We start from the raw sequence: 23,936 nt of genomic DNA, 5'->3' as shown, positions 1-23,936 counted from the left end.
ACAGTATTGAGGATCACTTTGTTGGTCGGCCGCAGTTCTTGCAGAATTCAATCAATTTCGCGAATTCCCTGGTTGTTGAGCCGCTGACGTTCCGTGTGGCCAAATCGAGTACGGCCTTCGATTCCGGCGTGTACGGGTCACAACTCTATGCGAAGCCGTTTCCGCAGTTTCTGGCATTCTTCCACTGAATGTACTGCAGATGTGTGAAACAACACCATCGTTATACACCTCCTAGAGCACTGCATTAAAACGAGTATAACCCACGCACTGCAGCGAAGAGCTCACAGCTGTGCCCGGCCGCACTGCTGACAGATTGCATCCCAGGCATTTTTTTGCCCCTCTGAACGTCTCTGTAGTCAATCCGTTTGGTATCATAGATTCAGGGCTGCCCTCGAATGCCTTCTAGCAGCTTTTCCGCAACAGTGTGAAACGCGCGCGCGGTCGCTGTCTACAAAGCAGGCCGCCACCTTCACAGCGCGTGAGCAATATCTAGTATATAGTGAACTAGAATAATCTAGTACCTAACGTTGAGGAATGCTGAGATGCGTGGCCGACGCGGCGGGCGACGTTGGGCCGCGTCGGCTCGCGCTCGCAATTTTTTCACCGAACGCCGCGGAGGCCGACGTGCGCGCGCGCGCGCGTTACTTAATGTTGTTTTTTTTTTTTTTCAGTTGGGTTGGCTGCATAACAATATAGAGAACAAAAAGTTTATTCAAGGTTAACTAAAGATTAAAGGCACTTTTGCCAAGCGGACTAGCCCCAGCTGTTCGGCCTCTGAAAGATGTCCACAAGTTTGTCGCAGAGCTATGGAAAAGAACTAGCTTGGGACAGTCTGTAGGTTTTCCACAGCACACGGAAATGCCAGGATATATAATTGGACAAGCAGAACAAGCCACGTTTTAGGCTATGAACAGCTAGCTAGCACAGATGGTTAAAATTTAGTCAGTGATTCCTGTTAATTGAAAATATGAAAGCGCATCCTGAAAGACAGCCCACGCAGGCCGTGAGTTGGAATCCCATGGGCGACATAGCGGTTAATTTTCGTCTAGTTTTCTAATGAATTATCTCCGCGATTACGTTAGTAGTTCTATAATTGATCAGTAGATGTTGGGACGTTTTATTTCTTATAAGTCATAACCATTCCCTCATTTCTCTGCATCTTTTTGCCGATTAGCCCACGTAGAAGCCTTTTTAACGATATAAATGGATAAATACGCGGACGCGTGAAGGCTGAACAGTGCTTTAAGGAACGGGAAGGTGGGATTTCAATCTATTTCAATTTATTTCTATTTCAATCACTAAGGATTTTGTGTATCGCCGTCTGTGAATAATACAGTTCAGAAATGTACTTTTTCCTCGAAATGTAACATAACCGTATCCAAACGTGGAAAAAGAAAAAAAAAAGAAAAAGAAATCCGCAGTCGGCAGGATTCGAACCTGCGCGGGAAGATCCCAATGGATTTCAAGTCCATCGCCTTAACCACTCGGCCACGACTGCGACTGCAGTGCAACTCTTCTAGGCATTTTATAAAGAAAGGACTCCATGTTAGAGAAGGAATTAACATTGAAATTACACATTTTAAAACTGAAGCTCAAGAATGCATTCAGCGTTTCATCAATTATGCACCCGTATCTGCCGTTTCATCTGCTTTCGCATGGTGTCATCACACTACAGCAAGCACCTGTGGGTCTGTTCCCACCCTTGGAAGCCAAAAAAAGAGCGGAGCGCGTTCGTTGGCTTTGTCCTGTTCAAAACAGCGTGTTGAACAGGCGCTAGAAGTTGTAAACTCGTTTATCGCTTCGATCTCATGTACCCGTGCCCCGTAGTGTCCTGTAGTCCCGAGTCTACGTGGCTCGCCCTGCTTCTTAACACATTCCTTGTTCCCGCGCGTTCGACGGTTCGACTGTGTGCTTGCGGCAACCCAGACGGCCACTGACGTCCGACGGACAACCGAACTCGGCCGCAACTCGGCGGCCGATTTCGGACGTCCGCCGGAATTCCGGCGTACGTACGAAAGTGGATGGTCGAATCCGTTCGCCCAGCGGACAGCCGCCGTACGTCCGCCACTGGATTTGCTTTTACACAGCTATGATATAGTTTGTAGTCGTCGTGCTCGTCTGAACTGCGTATAAATCAGTAATACCGTCAAGTCTGCATTATATGATGCCAGAGCGAATCGATGCGATAGAAAGCGTTTCCATTAAACAGTTTTTTTTTTATTTTCCGCGTGTTTCATCGTTGAATTCTTCCATCAAAATTTTTGATTAAAAGTTAAATGACCATTAAACATTTTTCTATCATGATGCTTCGGTGAAATTTTAATCAGTGGCTGAATAGACGCAGCAAGCAGCAAGCTCAAAAAGAACGAAACCGAACCTATCCTAAAAAAAATCTGAAATGAGCCAATCCAATCCACCTGACAAGTTGAAGTTTAGTCATGGAAGATGGCTTCACGTTTCCGTGTTCTGCATTTTCTGCGCAGTTACAAATACCTACGGCTGTAATGCACTGCTAGCATTGTTTTTGCTGTGGCTTTGTGCGGCTGGCACACTTTGTTCACCCGCCGATTCCAAAGTAAGTATTTCACCGAACTTTTGTTTCTTTAGTGGAACTTTTCGATGCACCGATAGTGGTGAGCTTTTGGGTAAGGAAACAGCTCTGTACAGCAGCCGAACGGTCGAGTGTTTTAGGCGAGACTGACAGGATGGCTCCGCGCCGACTAACTAAAGTGCAGCCTCAAGTCTGAGGGCCATCTTTCTCGGCATTACTGGATGCTGCGCCAGTAAGCCGCGCAACTTCTCTGTCTCTGATAAAGGAGTGCCTGCCCGAGCTTTAAAGGAGTTAATTTGTTAACCATGCGCAACGTGCTGAGTTGTAAAAACTATACGAGAAAACTTTTGCACTCCTCGAGCCTATCGTGCGACATGTTTTTTTTTCTTTCTTTTTTTTTTTTTTTTTTAATGGACAGCCGCTTATCTTTCTCTCTCGAGCTTTACGGCAACTACAGTTTCTAGAAGGAACGGCTGTAGCTACTAAATAACTAAAGGTTTAGTACTCTCCTTCAGCTTTGACGAACCAGGACAGCACCTTGCGCATGTTGGTTATGCATGTGGGACCGAACCGCGCAGAACAACCGGACAAGGAGATGAGAGAAAAAAAAAAAAGTCAGCACTTCTTTTTCTTGACCCGTTGTTCTGCGCTGTTCTGGGACGAATTTGGCATACCGCCGCCGCGATACAGTTGGGCTGTGAGCTCTGGTACCTGCAACGCCTTCTTTTATGCAAAACAGGCATACTGGGAGGCCATGCAAGCCGCGGGCTAAAAAAAAAAAAAAAAACCGAGTTGAGCAAAAGTGAGATGAAAACAAAATTGTTGCTTTGTCCTTACAGATATTCAAAGGCTCCTCAGAACTTCACTGCATTATTGACAGCGAGATAATGCCAAAGCTACACTAGAGCCATGCAGCACCTTATAGTGCATGATACTGAGCTTATGTCTCGCACTGAAAGCTCTTACCATGTTCTTAGATTATCATATTAAAGTAGCTTTAAACCCATGCTTGTTAATACAGTGATAGCCATAAATTGAACCTAGGGCATCATGCTCACATACAAGGCTTCTGATAACTGCTGGTCACATGATGTGGGCTATAGCAGAAACCTGTACCTGGTCATCTTACAAGCATTTGTGCAATTGATGCTTTTAATGTGTTGTAAAAGTTTTTGTGTTCTGTTTCTGTATGGGAATGCTTTCCTTATTGAAGGCTAACATTTGGCTTGCTACAGCAAAACCTCTACCTAGTCATCCTAAAAACAGCTCCGCAGTTGGTGCTTTTAGTGTGTTGTAAAAGTATTTGTGTTCTGCTTCTGTATGGCAATGCTTTTCTCGTTGAAGACTAGCATGAGGCTTCCAAAAATTTTTCAGATGCCATTTGCTGTAGCCGATTTCGTAGGCCAACAGGAAGCAGCATTTTGAACATGGAAAACTGTCATCCACGGGGGAAAAACAGCAACATCTCTTTGCATTCTCATTTCTTTAGTATGGCTAAAAGTGAGTATTGTATCATTATCTATATTATTAATATTGAATCATGATTGTCAGTGTTGAAGTTGTTTGAGCGTGATGATTTTAAACATACAGGACATCCCTTCGACATTAAGGTTTTAGCTTGTTTACATGTAGGATGTAGAACTGGTTTCAACAAACTTTATGCAGCAAATTCTTTTTACATTGTCCACCATGTTACTTTTTGTCATTGTCCATTGAAGTAAATGACCAGTATTTTACGTTTACACAGTCGTCCACTCTTAGCTTGAATGGGAATGTGTGGCATGCAGTTTGCAAAATAGCAATGCATCCGTCACAGCCATGCATCAAGGCTAAGTGGCTTGTGCGTAGAGGGACCAGCCGCTCCAGCTTCACGTCACCTGCCTCTTTGCTCCGGTGTGCAGACATGCATTGAGGCAAAGGGGTTTATGTGTAGAGAAACCAGGAGCTTCTTTGTCACATCTGGCTGTTTGTTACGGTGTGCAGATGCACATCGAGGCAAAATGGCTGATGTGTAGAGGGACCAGGAGCTGCTGCTTAACGTCGTTCGCCTCTTTACTACAGTGCACAGCCGTGCATTGATGCTAAGTGGCTTGTGCATGGAGGGCCCAGGAGCTGCAGCTTCACGTCTGCCTCTTCGCTCAGGTACGCAGGTGCGTATTGAAGCAAGATGGCTTATGCATAGAGGGACCAGGAGCTGCTGTGTGGTGTAGTCTGTATATTTGCTATGGTGCGTATCGAAGTACAATGGGGGGGCTCATGTGTAAAGGTACCATGAGCTGCTGCGTTATGTCGTCTGCCTCTTTACTATGGTGCGCAAGCATGCATCAAGGCAAAGTGGCTTATGCATAGAAGGACCAGGAGCTGTTGCTTCACATCTGCTATGATGCGCAGCTGCATATTGTGGGTGGTGGTGGAAAACATTGCCATCAGATACAAATATAGGAGGTTACTCACTAGCTGACCCTGAGGGGGCCTGACCTGACAAAAACAAGGGGTCCCTAGTTTGGGACCCCAGTGGTGGTAGAGGGACTAGAACTGGTACTTCACGCTGTCTGCCTCTTCGCTACGGTGTGCAGCTGCGATGAATGCAGTGGCATCTCAAAAAGTGCATGCCACGCACTCGCATGTTCAGCCTGAGTGGACGACTGTGTACCTGCTATAGCTTTGTTATTCATAGAATAAACCTAGGCCAAGTTGGATAGCTCACCTCATATGTGGTCAGCAAAGAAAAGCCACTCCAGAAAATCTGATGCATTTACTGTCATAGGATTCTTATTCATATACATGCTACTGACAAGTCAGATTCTTCACCCTCAGAAATGCCAGAAAAATAACCAAGGGTGCGTCTGTAATAGTCTAGCTTGCTCTTTCTCTGCATTGCTGTGGGTGGGACAGGTGTGAATCTTTGATTTTAAGCTTGCAACAAGTATGTTATTGTAGTTTAAAGGCAAAACGGTACTAATAATCGTAGCCCCCCGTGGCCTTTATCCCCTTTTAATAGTGTTGCTAGACACCGAATTATTAGTTTACTCTGCACTGTTTCTGTCTAGTTAATGTGCGGAGATGTACAGCCTCGTCCACTTCTAGCTATAACATGCTCACCGCCTTCAAAACGCTGTTGCGTTCGAACCGGCCACACAATAAAGCTAAGTGGCAGGCCATGTGAAGCAGCACATCCGGGTCCCTGTGTGTGTGCACCGATTTGCATCGATATGTGGCTGTTTCGTACGTAATGTTGATTTGAAAGCAGTGTCTGTGTTATAGCTAGAAGTGGACGACCCTGTACATATATTTATATGACTTGGAGTTGTCGACTTTGCACTTAGAAACATTGTAGCGTTATCTGATGTGTTGCTTTCATTTCTTTAATGATTTCTGTAAGGGATCGGTGGGTATGCTAGGCACCTTTATTAGTCTGCTCTTTTTGGGTCACCTGTTCACTGCCCAGCTGCGGCCGTCTCCCACTTGCCCTCGGACAGGAGGCAGAGAGACGTGCATAGAGAGGCAGCTACAGCAGCTACAGTGCTTAACGGAAACGTAGGCAGAGAGGGAAAGAAGTTCCCTCTTCCGAGGACTTTGCTGTCGCACTTGAAGACGCGGGGACAAGCAGTTTGTTCTCGTTGCTGTGTCATGTAGGGGGCTCATTTTTATTTCAGGAGCTTTACGAACAGTATACAACTAAGGGGTCCTTAGTACTAAGCGTACTAAGGGGTCCTTAGTACTCTGACTGGACCCATCACCCGGAGGTAGCACAGCTTTGAAACGAGCACCTCTTTTGGAAGAACTGCTTATCGTTCAAAGAAAAAACACTGTCAGGTTGAAGGGTGTAAGGCCCTCTTCCTTGTTGGGGAGCCCATAAAAGTGACAATTATTCAGTGCAGGCGCGCTGAGTGGGGTCTCGTTGAGGATTCCAACCCTGGATGTCAACAATGGTAGGAGATGGCGGCGTTGAAAAAGGGCAAGTGTGTAACAGTGACGGTATGATGCGGAGCGGGAGGATGTGGGTTGGCTCTTCTGATGTGGTCCGCAATGGTGCTGACTCAGACGCCAATAATTGCAATAATTGCCCTGTAAAAGGAGCCGCCAAGGATGCAAGCTTTGGGCAATGGTTGCGCACGTGGGACACCGTTTTGATGGGTTCTATTTATTTTTTCTCTTTTTTTTCCTAGGGGAGAGAGTTTGGCATGTGACCTAGTGAGCCAATCATTTCGAGGTCCATTCTCTAAATTCCGTTTGTTGTGAAACGAATTTGTTGTCCCTTTTGCATTGCTTGTATTAGGGAGAGGATGAAGAACTTATGAAAGTGGAAAGACATGCCAAAACGTTTGTTAGCCAGTCATGTGTGAGTTCGTTGTCGTTGGGGATGAGAAATGTGGGCGGTGTCCCGAAGTTAATGAAACGGCCCTGCGGCCTGGAGAACTCGTTCTGAGCTAGATTTTGATCTCTTTCCTCTTCGGCATAGATCATGATCATTGTTTCACCTGTTGTAAATACATACATTCATGTACAAAATTTTCAGTTCATCTTCCTCTCCGTGTGCAAGTTGTGGCCAGATGCAGTAAATTCACTATTTTCATTTCGATATAACGTGCCTTTCTGAAGATGGTGAGCTCTTTTGTCCAATCCTGTAAGAAAGCAGCAAAGCGCTCCCAAATCTTCCACAAAACTGTGATATCTTTAATACTAACTGCGGCTTGGTGTCACTCAAAACATGTAGTTGAGGTAGATTTCTTCCCCCCCCCCCCCCTCTTTTTGTTCGTTCAAATGAGGACCAGCGGACATTAACTCTTGCTTTTGTAATGCCCTAGGCCCCGCCTTAAGGCAGTACTCCAATGTCAATACCATTTTTATGGCTATGGCTGTCCAACAGCACTAATGTCTTTTATACACTTCTTTTACTAATCTCTTACCCAAATGGTGGCTTATACTGCGGGGGCGAAAGTCTCTGGACAGTATGTCTGGAGATTTTGGACTAGAATCGCGATGTAAACAAATTGTGACCTTATTTCTCTTGCACACATGAAAGAACTAACGTTCAACTTTCACATCGACAAGTATGGTCCGAGTTTCCTGGTCGATGTAAAAGTTATGTGCTTTGATTGCAGTTTGTGTAGTCCACACACTTGTCCCCGATATTACATAGGGGCAAATTAGGTGCCTTTACAGGGGCAGTTTCTTTGGCGCCCACTACCTTCCCCATAAAAAAGCTACAGTGTTGCTTGTGAACAGCTGGCTGCATTTATAAATACTATTATTTTTTTTGTAATTTGTTGTGCGTAGTTGAGAAATCCATGACATACATGCACAGCTGGTTGCCAGAATTCTGCAACCATATTTCAGTAACTAACATCCATGCTGCATGCTGCCGGTAATACATCAGGAGCTTGTGGTTGTTAGCTTTTTGTGTTTTGTGTAACTATAAGCCTTGCTATTGTAATGTCACATATAGTGCTGTGGGTAAACAAATAACTTTACTTTTAACTCTTGTAGAAGCATGAACACTGCGCAGTCACTGCGGCGGGCTATGCTTCCACATTGGGCTTTAGCCACATGTCAAATGTCTATCTTTATTCTGCTGCAGCAGCTTGCATGTTATCAGATAAGTTACTTCGTCGCAGCTGCTCTAAGGAGACGCTTTCTAGACGCTTGTAGCCTAGATGTTGATGTCGATATACCCCCGACACGCCCAAGGAATGTCTTCGGTAGAGGGTACATGGAAACCAGTGAAATGTGCAGTTTACAGAACAAAAAGGTAACAATTTTAAATGATGTTATTATTGATCACTTCTTTTCAGAGCAGGAACAATGACTTTAGAAATCTGCCTGTTAAACCGCTCAAAATGCAGGTTTCTGCCGCCAATGCGTACCTGTGTAATACTGCAATGCTCTGGCTGTGCTTTATGTTCATATACAGCATCCTTTATGCTTAGTTTCTATGCATGTGCACTCCATGTCTTGGGCATTGCTGAGGGCGCATAGCAGCAAGCATAACATGCCATGTTTGGTCAGAGTGGCATGTTCAAAAAGACGACATAAAAACATTAAAATACTGAATGCCAGGTTCTGGTCAAACTATGTTTGTATCTTTTGTTATTCTGCATGGGTTTTGCTGCAGTTATATGACCTTTCTATATAGTATGTGACAGTTCTGAATGGAGATGCATGCGTACAGTGCCATCTGGAAAAAGCAATTGAGAGAAACTGGCAGTTGCCCTTGGAGATGTGTAATCAAAGTTCAGCACAGATAGCTTGAATTTCATTTTCCCTTCTATTGCAGGAGGAGCCCAGCCTGCTCTTTCCATCTTAGGCCTGAAAGACCAGCAACAGCTGATCGAGCAAATGCACAGGATAGTAACTGCTCCTGGAATCCCGGCCTGCGGAGGCTGCCCACAGAGAACTTGATCATCTCCTCGTTAATTCCGAAATATTAGGTTTCAATAAATACCTTTTCCTTCACCACCTCCCCAAGGCAAGAGCTGTCACGGCCAAAGATAATTAAAAAAAATTATTCAAGTAGATTCTTAATACTCCAGTTGGCCTGCATTTTACCATGCCATTCCTTAACATCAATATTTTTTTAGTGTAGACTATTTATGCATGCAGTTTTTGCAATAAAGCCAAAAAAAAATGCTTTTTTTACAACCTCTCATGCTGGTATGCCTATGCACTTAGCATGTTTTCAGGAATGGTGCATTTGTGTGAAGCTCAGCTAGCATATGTGCCTCTTTGATGGAAGTTATAATTGCACACTACTGTTCAGTGCTTAGTGCGTGAAAGTAAAGCAGACAACAGAAAACTTGAACCTGTTGCATATTCTGTTGTCTGCTTTACTCTCACGACAAAGGCATTGAGCACTAGTATGTGACTGAAATTTCCATGGCACATGCTTGCTGAGCTTTACACAAATGTTATTGGCAAGTTTTTACACCAATAGCGGGCCCTGCAAGCATGTTCCGGGAAACGTCCGAATGTCCGCCTCCGGCTGCCCGTCGGACGTCCGTGGGACGCGATCCGGATCCACGAACGACAGTCCGACGGACGTCCGCTGTACGTATATCGAACATAACCGGACTTCCGTCGGATGTCCGAAGGTCCGAAAACGGACGTCCGTCGGTCGACCGTCGGACGTCTATGGCCGTCTGGGAAGCTTGCGGCGCTACATGCATTTTGGTGTATTTGACAAATTTCACTCGGGGGTTAGGTTGACCTCTCAATTACATAATACTCGTATCTCGGCCATGGTGGTCGAAGTTCTAGACCCGAGGTATCGATCGATGATTTTCAGTTTGTCGCCCTTGGAAGTCTTGAGTAGGTTGCTGAAATTGCCGAGAGCGGGAATCTCAAAATCCCAGAAGCTGTGCTGGCTAGGCACTTCGTGATCCTGTCGTTCATGCTGTTTGCGTCGGCGACTGGTGCGAAACTCACCTGCCGAGCAGATGTCCATCGTGTTCCGTGAGCCGTGCTCGTGCACGTAAGAGAAGAGGTTTTGTATGGACAGCCGCGTCTGGACCAAAGTTGCTTGGCAGGCGCTGTTCCAATGCTGTCTGATCGAGAGGTTGCCCCATTGAGGACGCTGGAAGAACTCTTCAGCTTCACTAGACAGCCGCTGTGTGTCGTGGATCCACTACGAGACATAAATCGAGGCGAGCCAGAGTCCCCGAAGACCCTGCTGTGCCATGACCTGATGGATGGGTATCTGGACGACAGGTGGGCGTGTTGAATTGGCGCAGTTCTGCATTGAAATTGCACTCTTGCGTCATGACATGTATGACACACATGTGCCTGCACTTCTGTTTCGCCCACTTACTCCTCTGTGCTTTCTGCCTCGGCACTGTTCACGTGTTCATCTTAAAGTGAAACTGTTACCATGACTTTCCTTCGTAATACTGCGCCCTACTTCATATTCCTAGAAGACAAGTATATGAACTAAGTGTAGTACTGCTTTTTCAACATATTGAAGTGCACAGCAGAGGTTTTTGTTTGTCGTGGACAGTGCACGTCTATGAAGGGAGTTACTGTGCTACATTTTCAGAATAGAGGTGGAGCTACAGCTGGCAGAATAATTACGAGATTAACCCCATCATTAGCATGTAACCACAACCCATTTCAGTTCTAAACGGAACACAATATGCATTTCTTAGGCTTCCCGCATTCACAGCCAGTGTCACGCTTGTCTTATAGGTTTGTCCACGGTTGTCACAATACCAACAGCTACCGGTTCTTCCACTGGCAAGTGATCAACAGCTTCGTCTACTTTTCACACAACATGATTACAATTCCTCCGCCCGGCTGGATCTCCGCTGCCCACAAGCATGGCGTCAAGGTTCTGGGTGAGGTACTTTGAGCGGTCGCATGGCAGATATAATGTCTATTTCCAGCTAGTGTGAAAAATGGAGGGCTTGCCATTGACTTCATACATTTTTGCATTCATGTTTCCGGAAGTACGAGTAGAAAAAAAAAATATTTCATTATTGAAATAAGGCTAGTCTCTAGGAATAAAATTTGTATGGTTGAAGAAAACTTTGTGTCATTCCTACCAACCAGACTTAGAGATGCTTGACTGGGATAATCTCTGTACCAAGTGGCTGACTGGAAGGTCAGCTGTTACAACTGGAAGGAGAGAGGATCGATAAGCAGAGAGTACTGCAGAAGTTGCTGCTAGTCAAATAATTTTTTATAGTCGACTACAGCTAAATGAAAGGATAGCCAGTTACTGATGTCTCACTTGACTGAAGCCTGGGATCTGCTCTGACATGTCCTATACCTTTTGGCTTTGCAGGAACCTTCACAGTCAAGTCAAATTGGGGTGCAGAAACTCTTGCCAGAATCAGACGTAACAACCTGTCGCTGAAAGTAGCCTTTCAATTGGGTCTCGTTGCATCACGGTCCCACTTTGATGGATGGCTTGTCGACATCGAGAGCAAGATGGTTAGCGTTGATCCATTTTCCACCCAGCAGAGTGCCCATGCCTTTGCTTGACACTGGAGCCCATGTCATGACTGACAGTTTTCTCTTTGAGAAGCCATGAAACACTGTTATTGACATCTCCTATGTTCCTTTTTATCACTCATTGCTCTCCATGGCTTTTGGTTGTCATGATGCTTTTGCCAAGTCAGAGTTTCCAAGCTAAAAGAGCAGGGTAAATGCATACACAAAGAATTACAGACAATCAGGCATCATATATGGTAATTCTGTGGAAATTGTTGAATTTTGCCTGGATGATTCTGTTCTGCTTCACATGTGTGGCGATTTTTCTGGAAGGTAAGGTATGTAAATTCAGATTGTGGGCGGCAGAGGATAGGCAGACTGAAAGGGTAGGGTGCTCGAGGGTGGCTCTTCTCAACGGCAGCTGGCACTCCCACTTTATCGTTGAATTCAATTTTGCCATCACTTTTTTACTCTGCTGCTCTGTGGTGGCACCTCTGGAGGGTAGAGATATGTAGTGGATTATGTTTCTGTAAGGTGAATTTGCGGCAGTGTAGGGTGGGGCAGTGGATTTAACATCATGGTTGGTAGGTGGACAGCTACAGGTAGGGTGGTGTGTGGGGCTTTTGGAGGGGGAGGCTCCTTGCTTGGGGTAGGGGTATAGTAGCACTGCTTTAGCAATAATAATAATAAAAAAAGGTATCACAATGCAAAACGATGTATGCTTCGCACAAGTTAGGAGAGTTTAAATTTGCTTTTTGATTTGTGATTTCTGTATATTTATGTGCTGAAGCAACACTGCAAGTTGTGAACCTTGTTGAAAGTAAGTTTTAAATAAAGGGGCTTAGGCACCAAATTTGGGTTACTTTTATTGTTCCATGTAAGGATACATTGGATTCTAGTATATGTGGGTCATCATATCATCTTATGGTATTCGGCTATGACCACTAAAATAGTTTACAATTGCATTTGTTTTTTGTTTTTAATTCTGTGTTGCTGTAGCTTTCAACACTCAGCAATGGCTGTCTTGAAAGGCTACATGTGCAGGTCATGTGAAACATAAACTGTGATTTATGCACTGCCTAGGGGTTTTAATTCGCTACAAAAGCTAGAACGGCAAGGAAGGGAGATGAAAAAATTATATTGCAGCTCTTTTGCATCTCGCTCGATGTATGCTGAATTTTGATGTCACAACCATCGCTCGGGTTTTAAAAGCTAAATCGAAAGACCAGGAAAGAAGCAATTCGGGTTGCTTACTGGCTGTGAGCCAATGGCATGTGGTCTATTTACTGAAGTCGGGCTCAATAATAGAATAATGCAGGTTATTAAAAATTTTGCACCTGTTGTCCTTTAATTTTGACTGCTATCTTAGCACATGAGCACTTCTCTATTTTACTTTCATTGAAATGCAGCTGGCACGGCCAGGAAGTGAAGTCCAGACTTGTGTCTGTCAGGCCACTGTGACTACTTGTTTGTTCTTCAGCCACTGACCCATTTTTGTACTTTGTAGCTAACCAAACCGTCTTCTCTAACACAAATGGAAAGTGGGTAGATGTCAGGCCAATATATATATCACAATATCTTTCCTTTGTCCAGGAAAAGGGTCATGGTGGATTCCTCAGGGAGCTCCTTGCAGCCATCACCACAGAGGTGCACCGTGCCGTTCCCAATTCACTTATCATCTGGTACGACAGTGTCGTGTGTGACGGTACGCTGGACTGGCAGAACGAGCTTAACGAGAAAAACTCGTGCTTCTTTGACCTTTGCGACGGAATATTCCTCAACTCTGTCTGGACCGAAGATGCACTTCAGCGTTCGGCTGCCTTTGCAGGCGACCGCAAGAGTGACGTCTACGTCGGCATCGACGTCTATGCACGCAACACAAGTTACATTGCTGGCTACCATACGTACCAGGTGATCATGCATGAGAAACGCTGCATGTAGCCATTGCCTGATGCAAGATACACCCCTTTGAACAAATAATGCTATCCTTGTTTTCAGCACGCTTGTTCTGTTTTCTTCTTATGTCGTAATTTTTACTACTGGTCAGCACGCAAAAACAAATCTGTACCCACTGTTGTTAATATGCATAACGCTTCCAGTGAACTGTATCTATTTGGTTATGTCATAGGGGTTAACCCTGTAATGCCTGCTTGAACTAAGGGCAGGTACAGGTCAAGAAGAATTGACCTGTTGCCAGTGTGTCAGGGTGAACTGCTTTGCATTGGGCCCTGGGCCTAGAAAGTGGCTTGCAGATGCCAGACAGTTGGCACTGGCGACAGTGGTTGACTTTCTTCTGAGGGGACTTGCGGCTGTGTTCTTGAGCTGTATCCTGCAAACAGCATGGCAGGGCTATAGGGCCTTGTAAACACATGCGCATACTCAACAGAGACACCCTGTGGCGTCGCAGACTGTAGGCGTGTGTAAGTTTCGCATGACTATGCCATTTATCACCATTGTCATTCTCATCTAAAGCAACCTTGCAGGGAAGGTACCTCACCTCCCATGTTCATTAAGTAGTGTCTCCGTACATTACATTCTGAATTTTAATGTGATAGGAATAAAGGCCTCGTTCTCCAGAAAATCTGGCATTGTCAGTGTTACGAGCGAAAAATCCCGTGTTGACAGGTGCTAGTTGACAGGTGACAAGGCCTGATACTGACTGGTCGTCGGATTTTGTGACGTCGCAAGGCCCCATGATGATGCATGGCCAAGTTGGCAGGAAATGTCTACTCAGCCGGCTTCTTTGAGATGGGAATTGAACCATGGGAATTGAATCCTTGGATGCTGAGTTATTATACTCCAGTCACACGGTCATTTTCAAAGGCGATTGAGTCGATAGCCTTCGAGATTTTCAATCCCGATCGAACTCGATGGCTACACAGCAGGCTGTTGAAATAGTTCTGGTGTTTGGCGCCACTATCATTGCTTTCGGTATTGCTTAAAGAACTAAAATTTCTCTATAAATGCAAAATAAAATATAACTGTTGCCTTTTTTAGTAACTGCAGGCGTTTAGTTGTTATTGAAGGGAACTTTTTCTTTTTTTTAACGCGTTGACGTTCATACGGCTGTGCTTTTCATTATGTTTGCTTTTCTCGGCGGCACAGTTTACAGTGATAGCGCATAAATAATGCGCCTTAAAAAAGAGCGATGCTATTTTTTTAATTTTTTTTTTTGTTTATTGCATACTGCCAGCCTGAATGTCAGGCTTTAGGCAGGAGTGGGGGGTACAGAAGAATACAATTCACGAGAATACATAGTACATTCAGTCTTGCGAATGACGACAACGAAAAAAAAAAGGCATATCACTTGTACAGAGCAAAAAGCACGAAAAAAGTGAAGTGTAAACACCCAATAAGACAATGTGAAACACTGCTATCTATCATGGAATGCGCTCAGAAAAGAAGACAACGTCGAACACTCAACCACATTTTCAGGTAGGTCGTTCCAAGTACGGATAGTTTTAGGAAAAAATGAGGCTTTGAACACATTTGTTCTGCACGAAAAATCGCTCACTTTCTTAGAATGAAAAGAACGGGTTTGTCGTTGGCTAACTGAATGAAAGTATGCATTTCTATCTATGCCAAGCTGGTTGTGGTAGATCAAATAAAACATTTTTAATCTTTCTTGGCATCGTCTTGCCCGCAGGGTTTCTAAATTAGCTGTTTGTAAAAGTGCTGTTGGGGATGTTTTCCAGCTATAACAATTGTATATGAACCTGACACGTTTACGCTGGACATTTTCAAGTTTGATGACATTGATCTTTGTGTGCGGATCCCAAACAACTGCCGCATATTCTAAAACCGGTCTAATGAAAGATTTGTAGGCAAGAAGTCTGATTTCTGCTGGGGATTTAGCAAGGGTTCTCCTCAAATATCCAAGTTGCCTCATAGCTTTATTTACAGTGTACGTTATGTGGCCATTCCATTTTAAATCTGGCGTGATTATAACGCCTAGATATTTGTAATTATTTACCCGAGATAACGTGTCGTTATCAATGTTGTAGCAGAACTTCAGCGGATTGACTTTTCGCATCACAGTCATAGCTACTGTTTTTTTGTAGTTTATGCACATTTGCCAAGTTTTGCACCAGACCTGAATTTTACTCAAGGACGTATTTAACAGTACCTGATCATTCTGGCTGTAAATCTCGTGATAAAGTATACAATCATCGGCGAACAGGCGTATTTTAATCGATATGTCGGAAGCAGTGTCGTTTATAAAAAGCAAAAAAAGTAATGGTCCAAGGACGGAACCCTGAGGAACGCTGGACTCAACAGGCGCGGAATCCGAACTGATTCTGTCAATGGATACAGTCTGACGCCGGAATGAAAGATATGCCGCTAGCCATGAGAGCAATGAATCATTTTTAAGGATAGGTTTCAATTTTAAAAGCAGTTTTTGATGGCAGACGCGATCAAACACTTTCTCAAAATCTAGAAATATTATGTCTACTTGACTACCCCTATCTAATGCTGCTGCGAGATCATGGACAGTTTCTATTAGTTGTGTTGCCGTGGAATGTTTTCGACAGAAGCCATGCTGTCGGCTATCAATAATGCCGTTCTGCTCAGCAAAAGTAGAAATGTGTGCAAATATAATGTGTTCAAATGCCTTTATACAAGTACATAGCAAGGAAATGGGCCTATATGATGAAACAAGAAGCCGGTCCTCTGCTTTCGGTATTGGGGTAATTTTTGCATGTTTCCAATCGCTTGGAAGTTCTGCGCGTGACAATGATTTTTCAAATATCAGACATAAGTACTTAGCGGACCATTCAGCGTAACGGAAAAGAAAGGAAGCAGGAATGCCGTCAATCCCCGGCGACTTTTTAACATCTAGATTGAGCAGAAGTGTTAGTACTCCTTCTTCACTGATAGCTGGAATATTTATCGGAGGAATTTCGGCAAAAGCGTTGAACTGCGGAGTAACGCCATCATCCTTGGTAAAAACAGAACAGAAATAAAGGTTTAAGGTGTCAGCTACTTCCCCTTGATCCGTTACGACATTACCATTGATCAACAGATTCGAAACTGATTGCTTCTTTGGCGACAAGTGACGCCTAAACTTTTGCGGGGACTCGGTAAGAAACTGTTTTAGACATACACTTTGATAATGGTCTTTGCTCTTTTTTATTGCATTCTTCAGAAACAGACGCAGTTCAGATAAGTGGTGTGCGCCCGCAGGAGAAGGGCGCTGTAGATATTTCTTTCTTGCTTTTTTAACCTTTCGCCCTGCATGGGCTATTTCTTTTGTCATCCAAGGTTTAGAAGTGCGTTTTATGACCTTTCTCTGGGGAATGAAGTGCTTTATGCAGTGCATAACTAGACCTTTGAAGAATAAACATAACACATCAATGGATATGCTACAACATTCATGTTTGGCAACAAAAGAAGAGAACGAATTGTCCAATGCATCAAGTACATCCACATCACTAGCGCGAGAAAAAGCGAGTACAACCATTTCCCTCTGTTTCAGCTTAAAAACATTCTTCAATTTCAAGGTAAGGGACACTATTTTGTGATCAGAAATCCCTTCAAAAATATGCACACTTGGATTCATATGTATGACCTTGTCATTCACGAGAAATAAATCTAATGTCGACATACTTCCGCCGTGAACACGGGTAGGTAGTTTCACTAATTGCGTTAAATTGTGCATTAGAAGTACGTCAGCAAAGAGTTCACCAGAATGAGAGCGCGCTTTTGGGAACTCATTAGCCCAATCGACATCTGGTACATTAAAGTCTCCTGTCGACAGAATGCTACAAGATTGGTTCCTATGTCTGCATAGAAATTCATTCAGGTTTTCAAAAAATGCAGGACTAGAGCTAGGAGGACGATAAAATCCACCAATTAGAAGATGGAAACCATCCAGTACAATCTTGACGATGACGCACTCCATTCCAATAGGGTCAGGTAGTCTGGACGCACTCAAGCACTCCTTAAAAAGTATGGCTACTCCGCCACCTCGGGAATCTCTGTCGTTACGGTAAATTCCGTAACCTGCTGGAGTGATTTCAGCATCGCTTATATCTGGATGTAACCATGTTTCTGTAATGACTATTATTTGCGGGCTATGGACCATAACAATACTTTCCAGATCTACTATCTTGTTAACTATACTGCGTGCATTCACATTGAGGCAACAGAATGTACTTTTAATGGAAGGTTCGGGTCATGGTGTCTTTTCAGACACGAGTGAAGTTTCAACGATAGGCACTATCTTCCTCTGGGCGCTGTCCCATTGAAACATTTTTTTGTCAATTCTAACATTGTCGTAGATCAACTTTACCTTTCCTCCCTGCCTTCTAATATCAGCCGTGTTGTCCCATAAGCATTTTCTGATTTGCCTTGTGGCTGCCGAGAAGTCTTCGCTAACGGCTATATTCTTTTCCTTTTCTATCTTGTAGCAGTTTTGAATAACGTTCACTTTTTCTCGGTGATCAATAAGTTTAAGAATTACTGTTCTTGGCTTCCCTACTTTCTTTTTTCCTAGTCTGTGTATCCTTTCTACAGAAGATACCTGTACGCCGAGTGTACTTTGAAACAAGTCATTCACCACATCTTCCATAAGTGATGAATACGTTTCATCGGTGCGCTCAGGAATGCCAGACACAATGAGGTTATTTCGCCTACTTCTGTCTTCGAAATCAACTAACTTTTTTTCCAGTGTTTTAATTGTATTTTCCATATCAGTGATCTTCATACCAACCTCCTTTACTATCGCTGCTGATTCTTCAGCCTGTTTAATCTTTGCTTCGATTGTGTCCAGTCTCCTTAATACTCTTTTGACCATCCAAAAGTTGCAGCAGTAGCTCCTGATTGTTTGGTCCGGGATTAACCTCGACATCACCACAAAGCATCAACAATGAAAGCAGAATATCCTGTACGTATAGGTACACCGCACAAACACCATTGGGGCACGCCAGCAAGACCAGACAACGGTTGCTAGTTTTTATGGTGGAAGAATTATTACTGACCTGCACAAAAAGCAGGAACGGGTTTGTCATGGCGTTGACCGGTGGCATGCTGACGTGCCCACTGAAGTGATTGCTGTGTGAAGAGCGTCTTATATAGGCCGGGGCCGAGGAAGTTGAGGGCGGTGCCGTCCAAACGTCGACGTAACATGGTAGTTGTAGCGCGCAGACTCCGTAGAGTCCGGCAGCAGTGACACATGTTGCTTCATCGGGTATGCTTGCCGGTCCAGTCAAGCCGAGAAATATCTGCACAAAAAGCAGGAATGGGTTTGTCATGGCGTTGACCGGTGGCCCGCTGACGTGCCCACTTTATTACAAAATTACAAAATTACTTACAAAATTATTAGGAACATTAATATTTCACCACGCAAATTAAAGATATAAAATAATAACGCTTGTTCATGTTTTTGTATCGTAAACGCGCTGTGCATGTGTGTGCATGACAATGCTAGCAACCTCGAGGGCCTTCGAGTTCTCAATAGAGTTCTGAACTGTTCCGCTGACTCGATAGACTATCGATATACTATCGACTCAATGGTCAGAAAACGCCCGTGTGGCAGCTTTTGAAGGCCTTGGAGCCGATAGGCAGTCGGTTCGAAGGCCTTCGAAATGCCCGTGTGACGGCTTGGTTGAAGCGAGGCTTAATACAAATGCAGGATGCTCTTTAACATAATGGGGTAGCTTACAGCTCAGTGCTAATGGGTGCACATGAGATGGAAGAGGCACAAATCACGGGATTAGTAAAGTGAGTAGTAAGTATTTGAACAAGGATCTGTATGCAGAGGCTGTTGACAGGAGCACCGTCGCATCCTAGCCTTAAAGGCAGAGCTTAAGTATTCCCCAAATATTTTGTACTATTCAACTGTACTGTGCTTGATTTATCATAGAAAGCGAAAATTAAGTGCACTTGCACTCAACGATAATGAAATCCAAGGGGCTTCTACCATCTTTTTGTAACAGCCATTGCTTCATTACAGTTGTGGGTGACCATGGCCTTAACTTTTTCTTGCGAACAGGCTTGCATGCCATTGTGTATATCGAGGGCTATCTAGCTGGTTTCTTTAGTATGCCACCAATGTGTATTAAAAGAGCCTTCAAACATGCACCAAGAGCCCCTGCGGCAGACAAGTATGTTGACCTCGCCAGCATGTGCTTATTCTTTATCCACGGTCATCATTAGTTCCAGCACTTATAAAGTATGTATCGAAGAAATTGTTTGTAAATGACAGTCAGTAACCTGTTTGGAATATTTAGCCCTGCTTTCTGGCTGCTGAATCTGGTACAGGCTGCTGGGATAGGGCACATGATGACAATTTTGGTGGGAGTAGCCATTTTGTTTGGCTTCCTTGGCATGAGCGATTAGCACTCGAGTTGCACGGCATCACCCCAAGACTGTAGTATCTTTTTAGACAGTGAGCATTCAAGGCTGAATGCTAACGAAATAACATTTGAAAGTATGCTTGAAATATTTCCAAGGTTATGGATCTTAGCTTTTTTCTACTTCACTTCACATTGTGGGTGGCAGCATTATTGATTGCTTCTAGTTTACTGACAATCAACTTTTTTCGCTATGAGATATTTTCTTGCACCCAGAGCAGCTGCCTTATGGCTATCTTCTGCTGACTGAATATTAGTGCGCTTTATTTTTTTAACCGCCAGCAGTAATCTTAGGCTTGAAACTGCTCTGCACATGACATCTGGGGAGCACAGCAGCCTTATTGAGCGCCATGTGCTGTGAGTAGCTTTTGGTAGGGGTGACTACAACAACCTTGGCAGCTCTCACGTCGCAGCCATAGGCATGCCATGCATGTGCTTTACATGACCGTACAGGCAAAGGTTGGTGTATTGACACAAGTTATTCTAAGAAATGCACTATGTTGGCCCCATTTGAGTTTGGATATAGCATTTTGTGCGGAGGTCAGCAAGGCTAGTTATGCAAAGTAATTTCAGCTTGCTGTGTTGAGCAGCTGCAGAAGTGTTTAGCAGTCTTATGAATTGGAAGGTTAGGGAGGTTCACTTTAGGTCTTTTATGCCACTTACTAGGAAAATTTCTTGCGAAGCCAGATATGTGGACTTTTATGGGGCTTTCTAGGGTGATCACTATTTCTTTGTGTGTGTATTGTTTTGGGTTAAGCCATTTACTTCGGCATATTCTTACTGGATAGTGTTTACTTTTGGAGCCTCTCACCATCATGTACTTTGGGTATACCATCAGAAGAAAAAATTTCTTCAGCACTTATGTACACAGCGTGGTTTTACTGATACATACAGCCTAGACTTAGGTGCAGAAACTGCTCAGGATCCGTGATAGATTCAGTCATATTGTAGATGTGGCGAAGAAACTGTCTCTTTCAGCTGTCTTATGAGCTGTGCTGACCTCTGTAAACTTTTTGACCTTGGGTGCACTAGTGGCATAAAAATATTACCTTGCACAAGCCTCATTGGCCTCCTACTTCATTTCAGGTAGTCGAGGTGGCCCGCAGCCATGGCTTGTCAGCGGCCATTTTGGGTTCTGGTTGGGTCTATGAGACACAGGAGAAGCGGAGGTTCCTGCAGAATCAATGCCTGTGAGTTGTTAGTGGCAAGGATCACATTGTCACACGAAAAAGGTTCTACCATTTTTAATTTTGAATGAAATAGCCCGTGGTATTTAGGCAAAGGCAATTGCAGACACATACCAGCTGGGCCCAGGGAAAGTTTTGTAAAAGGGTGTAAAATGGGGCTGCTGACTGCTCTCTTGTATACTTCCTTTAAAATAAAGGTGCCACTAGGGTATGTGTTCTACAGTAGAGTGGGGCAATTTTATTGGTCACATTGGTTGCCTGATGGTACGGGAGAGGAATTCTTGTGAGTTTCACGTTGCGATATGGACACATCCGAACGCAGTGAGAACTGGACTTCTCGGTGGCTATGGTCATAAACCAAATTCTGCTAGGTCTGTGAAGCGTAGAGACGGGCAAGTTGGTGGACAAAACCAGCTTCTGTGGTCGCATTTCAATTCATACCGTTCTGTTTAAATGGTGAGCAGTGTGCCTTGGAACAACAAAGTGTTCCTGTGTGCACCACCTGGGATGGCCAACAGACGAGGGAAAGGCCAAAGGGCAGCGAGAAAGCAGCATAATTTGGGAACTGTTTCCAGGTTCCAGAAAGCATCTCATTGTCTTCTTTTGTTGTCTGCTTGTGTGTGCTGCGTTGTGTGATGTCTTCTTACTTGCACTGGTGCTGACGCAGGTTGTGGTCCTTCCCAGATCTCTGCTGTCCCAAATGGCTCCTCAGGCCGTTACCACTGACAACTAGCTTTTGCCAAGGCTTCGGCGGACAGAGCTATAAGGCGGGACAAGTAGAGTTCCTTTGTTTCCCTACCTTATGTTCTCATTCTTTTGTTGTTGCTCCTTGTTAGTACCATACATACTCGCATAATGAATCCATTTTTTACTTCAAAAAGAATTGACATCAGTGTGGGGCAGAGAGATTCATTGTGCGATGAAAAAAGCTATGAGAGTCAAAATTTCATGTACGCCCATCATAGGTGAGTAAGAATAATATTTATAATAAATGGAGCTGGCACGGAGGCCTATTCAAGGAAGAATACGCCCATCGTATGCTGTTTATCCACCCACCCATTCATTCATCAGTCAATAACGAAAGTCAGCTGCGATCATGAAGCTGGTTTTTAGAATGTTCACTTCAAAAGGTGTTTGCTGCTATCAGGCATTCCACCGATTTTTGTCGCGCGAATGGCACCCACCCTAGTCACGGTGTGATAAAGCGAACACACTGAACACCAGGGTTACACATATTGGCTTTTAGTAGCGCAGGTAACATGCCAAGCAAGCCACCACTGGCACTCTTTTCAAGGGTGCACCGTGTCTTGACACTCTGCTAAATTCACTGTGCAAGTCACCTCCCCCCCCCTCTCCCCTCCCATTTGTAGGAGATTCAAAAGATAAACAAAGCCGTAATCGCTATGCAGCATCATCACATGATGTCAAGGAATGCAGCATGGGGCTGTGATGACGACAGCACAAAACCATTTATTCTAAAGACTGGTGAATGAAGGACATGCTGACTATACTAGTGTTTTTTTTTTTTTTTTTTTTAATATAGGTCCTGGGGGACAAAATTCGAGGATGGAGCCATTTTGTGAGTGGCTTCATTACGCAAGTAAATACAGAAATTCAACTGATTAATGTGTCTAGCTCAGTTTATCGGTTGCAGGCAGTATAATGAAGTCTTTCCAATAGACCTGCAACCAATAAATCAAGTTAAACTAACGAGGCATGTTCTGATTTGTTGCGTACACATTGTGTACATTATGTGTAGCGTGTGGAAAGGGCAACCTTTTAAAATTGAAATGTGCGAATTTAATATTGCAGACTTTAGTTAAAATTGGAGAGTGTTGGAGAATGATAGGAAAGCAGCATAAATGAAACAATCCATGGGAGTGACTGAACTTGATTTGCACATGGTGCACAAGCTACTGTGTCCAAGATATGACAGCAACTGTCCTCTCTTTTGCTTTTGCATTGCTGATGTATTGAGGGTGCAAGGGTTTGTGAAACAAATGATTAAATGCTAAAAGGGGAGAATAGGCATAACATGACTGTAAATTCAGCAACAAAACAGCATGCTTGTCACGCAGAGGCAGCGGTTTTGTGCCAGTGAACAGTTTTTTTTTTTTTTTTCTGTCTTTATGATTTCTCTTATACTATAATGTCTGAACAGCACACCTGAAATTTTGGGAATTTTGTAATTTCAGCTTAATTCCAGTGAGTGCTAGTCTGTTAGGCCGGACATTAAGAGCAGCAATCTTATCGTTACTAGCCCCACGGGTGTTGGGAGTGAGCATGCCAGCAGTAAGGTGCGGGTTCATCAATGCGAAGGGCATCCCACGCTAAATAGTTGCATGATCTTTTTCACATCGGTGCCATCTTGAATCAGGCTACAAGTGCAAGCAATGACTTCTTAGCCTGAGCTAACAATCTGCATGGTGTTTATTTTAATCACTGGCATGTGTTAGTAAAAAATAGCATTGAATACAAGTCGACCTCATGAAGTGTGCTGCAGTATGAGGGCAAAGAATGATGAAAAGTGCTCATGAAATCCACACTATTTTGCACACTAAAGATAGCCTCGGGACTTCATGCTAACACTGCTAAAAAGGGTGGGCACCAATATGGTGTTAAAATTGATGGTAGCATTTCGAAAATTAGAAATTTGGTGAAATTACAGTGAGCTGGCACAGCAAAGCACTAAAATGCTCGCACGTGACCATGATCCTGCAAATTCCTCTTCAGCACATTTTGATGATCAAGCTGTCCTTTGTTTACGGCCCGCATTATCCGGTTTAGCTTGGGGCTCATGGGCTATTGTTTGCTAGCACTGTTACCCCTTGTTTTGCACGATTTGGCTTGATTTGAACTGGCCTACATTGGGTGACATATTTTATAATGTACAGTAAAGGTTGTTGTTGTTCATTT

The 23,936-nt window shown here is 43.9% G+C and overlaps 1 protein-coding gene and 1 non-coding gene across 2 annotated transcripts in view; one reads left to right on the top strand and one right to left on the bottom strand.

The window, feature by feature from the left end:
* Positions 1-1,416: 1,416 nt before the first annotated feature.
* TRNAS-UGA (transfer RNA serine (anticodon UGA)) lies at positions 1,417-1,498 on the bottom strand. The gene has a single exon. It is a non-coding gene; the product is annotated as a tRNA-Ser (tRNA).
* An 8,200-nt stretch (positions 1,499-9,698) lies between these two features.
* LOC146188017 (cytosolic endo-beta-N-acetylglucosaminidase-like) overlaps positions 9,699-23,936 on the top strand; it is a 34,472-nt gene continuing 20,234 nt past the window's right edge. Inside the window, exons 1-6 of the mRNA XM_084603592.1 lie at positions 9,699-10,258; positions 10,733-10,881; positions 11,331-11,479; positions 13,073-13,390; positions 20,920-21,023; positions 21,688-21,796. Coding sequence (XP_084459718.1) covers positions 10,089-10,258; positions 10,733-10,881; positions 11,331-11,479; positions 13,073-13,390; positions 20,920-21,023; positions 21,688-21,796 — 999 coding nt within the window. The 5' untranslated portion in view covers positions 9,699-10,088. The remainder of the gene's footprint in view (positions 10,259-10,732; positions 10,882-11,330; positions 11,480-13,072; positions 13,391-20,919; positions 21,024-21,687; positions 21,797-23,936) is intronic.

The sequence above is a fragment of the Amblyomma maculatum genome, chromosome 5 (genome assembly GCF_055883805.1).
Source record: "Amblyomma maculatum isolate TAMU_Amacu chromosome 5, ASM5588380v1, whole genome shotgun sequence".
NCBI classification, from domain to species: domain Eukaryota; kingdom Metazoa; phylum Arthropoda; class Arachnida; order Ixodida; family Ixodidae; genus Amblyomma; species Amblyomma maculatum.
This window is presented reverse-complemented; position numbering and strand designations above follow the sequence as displayed.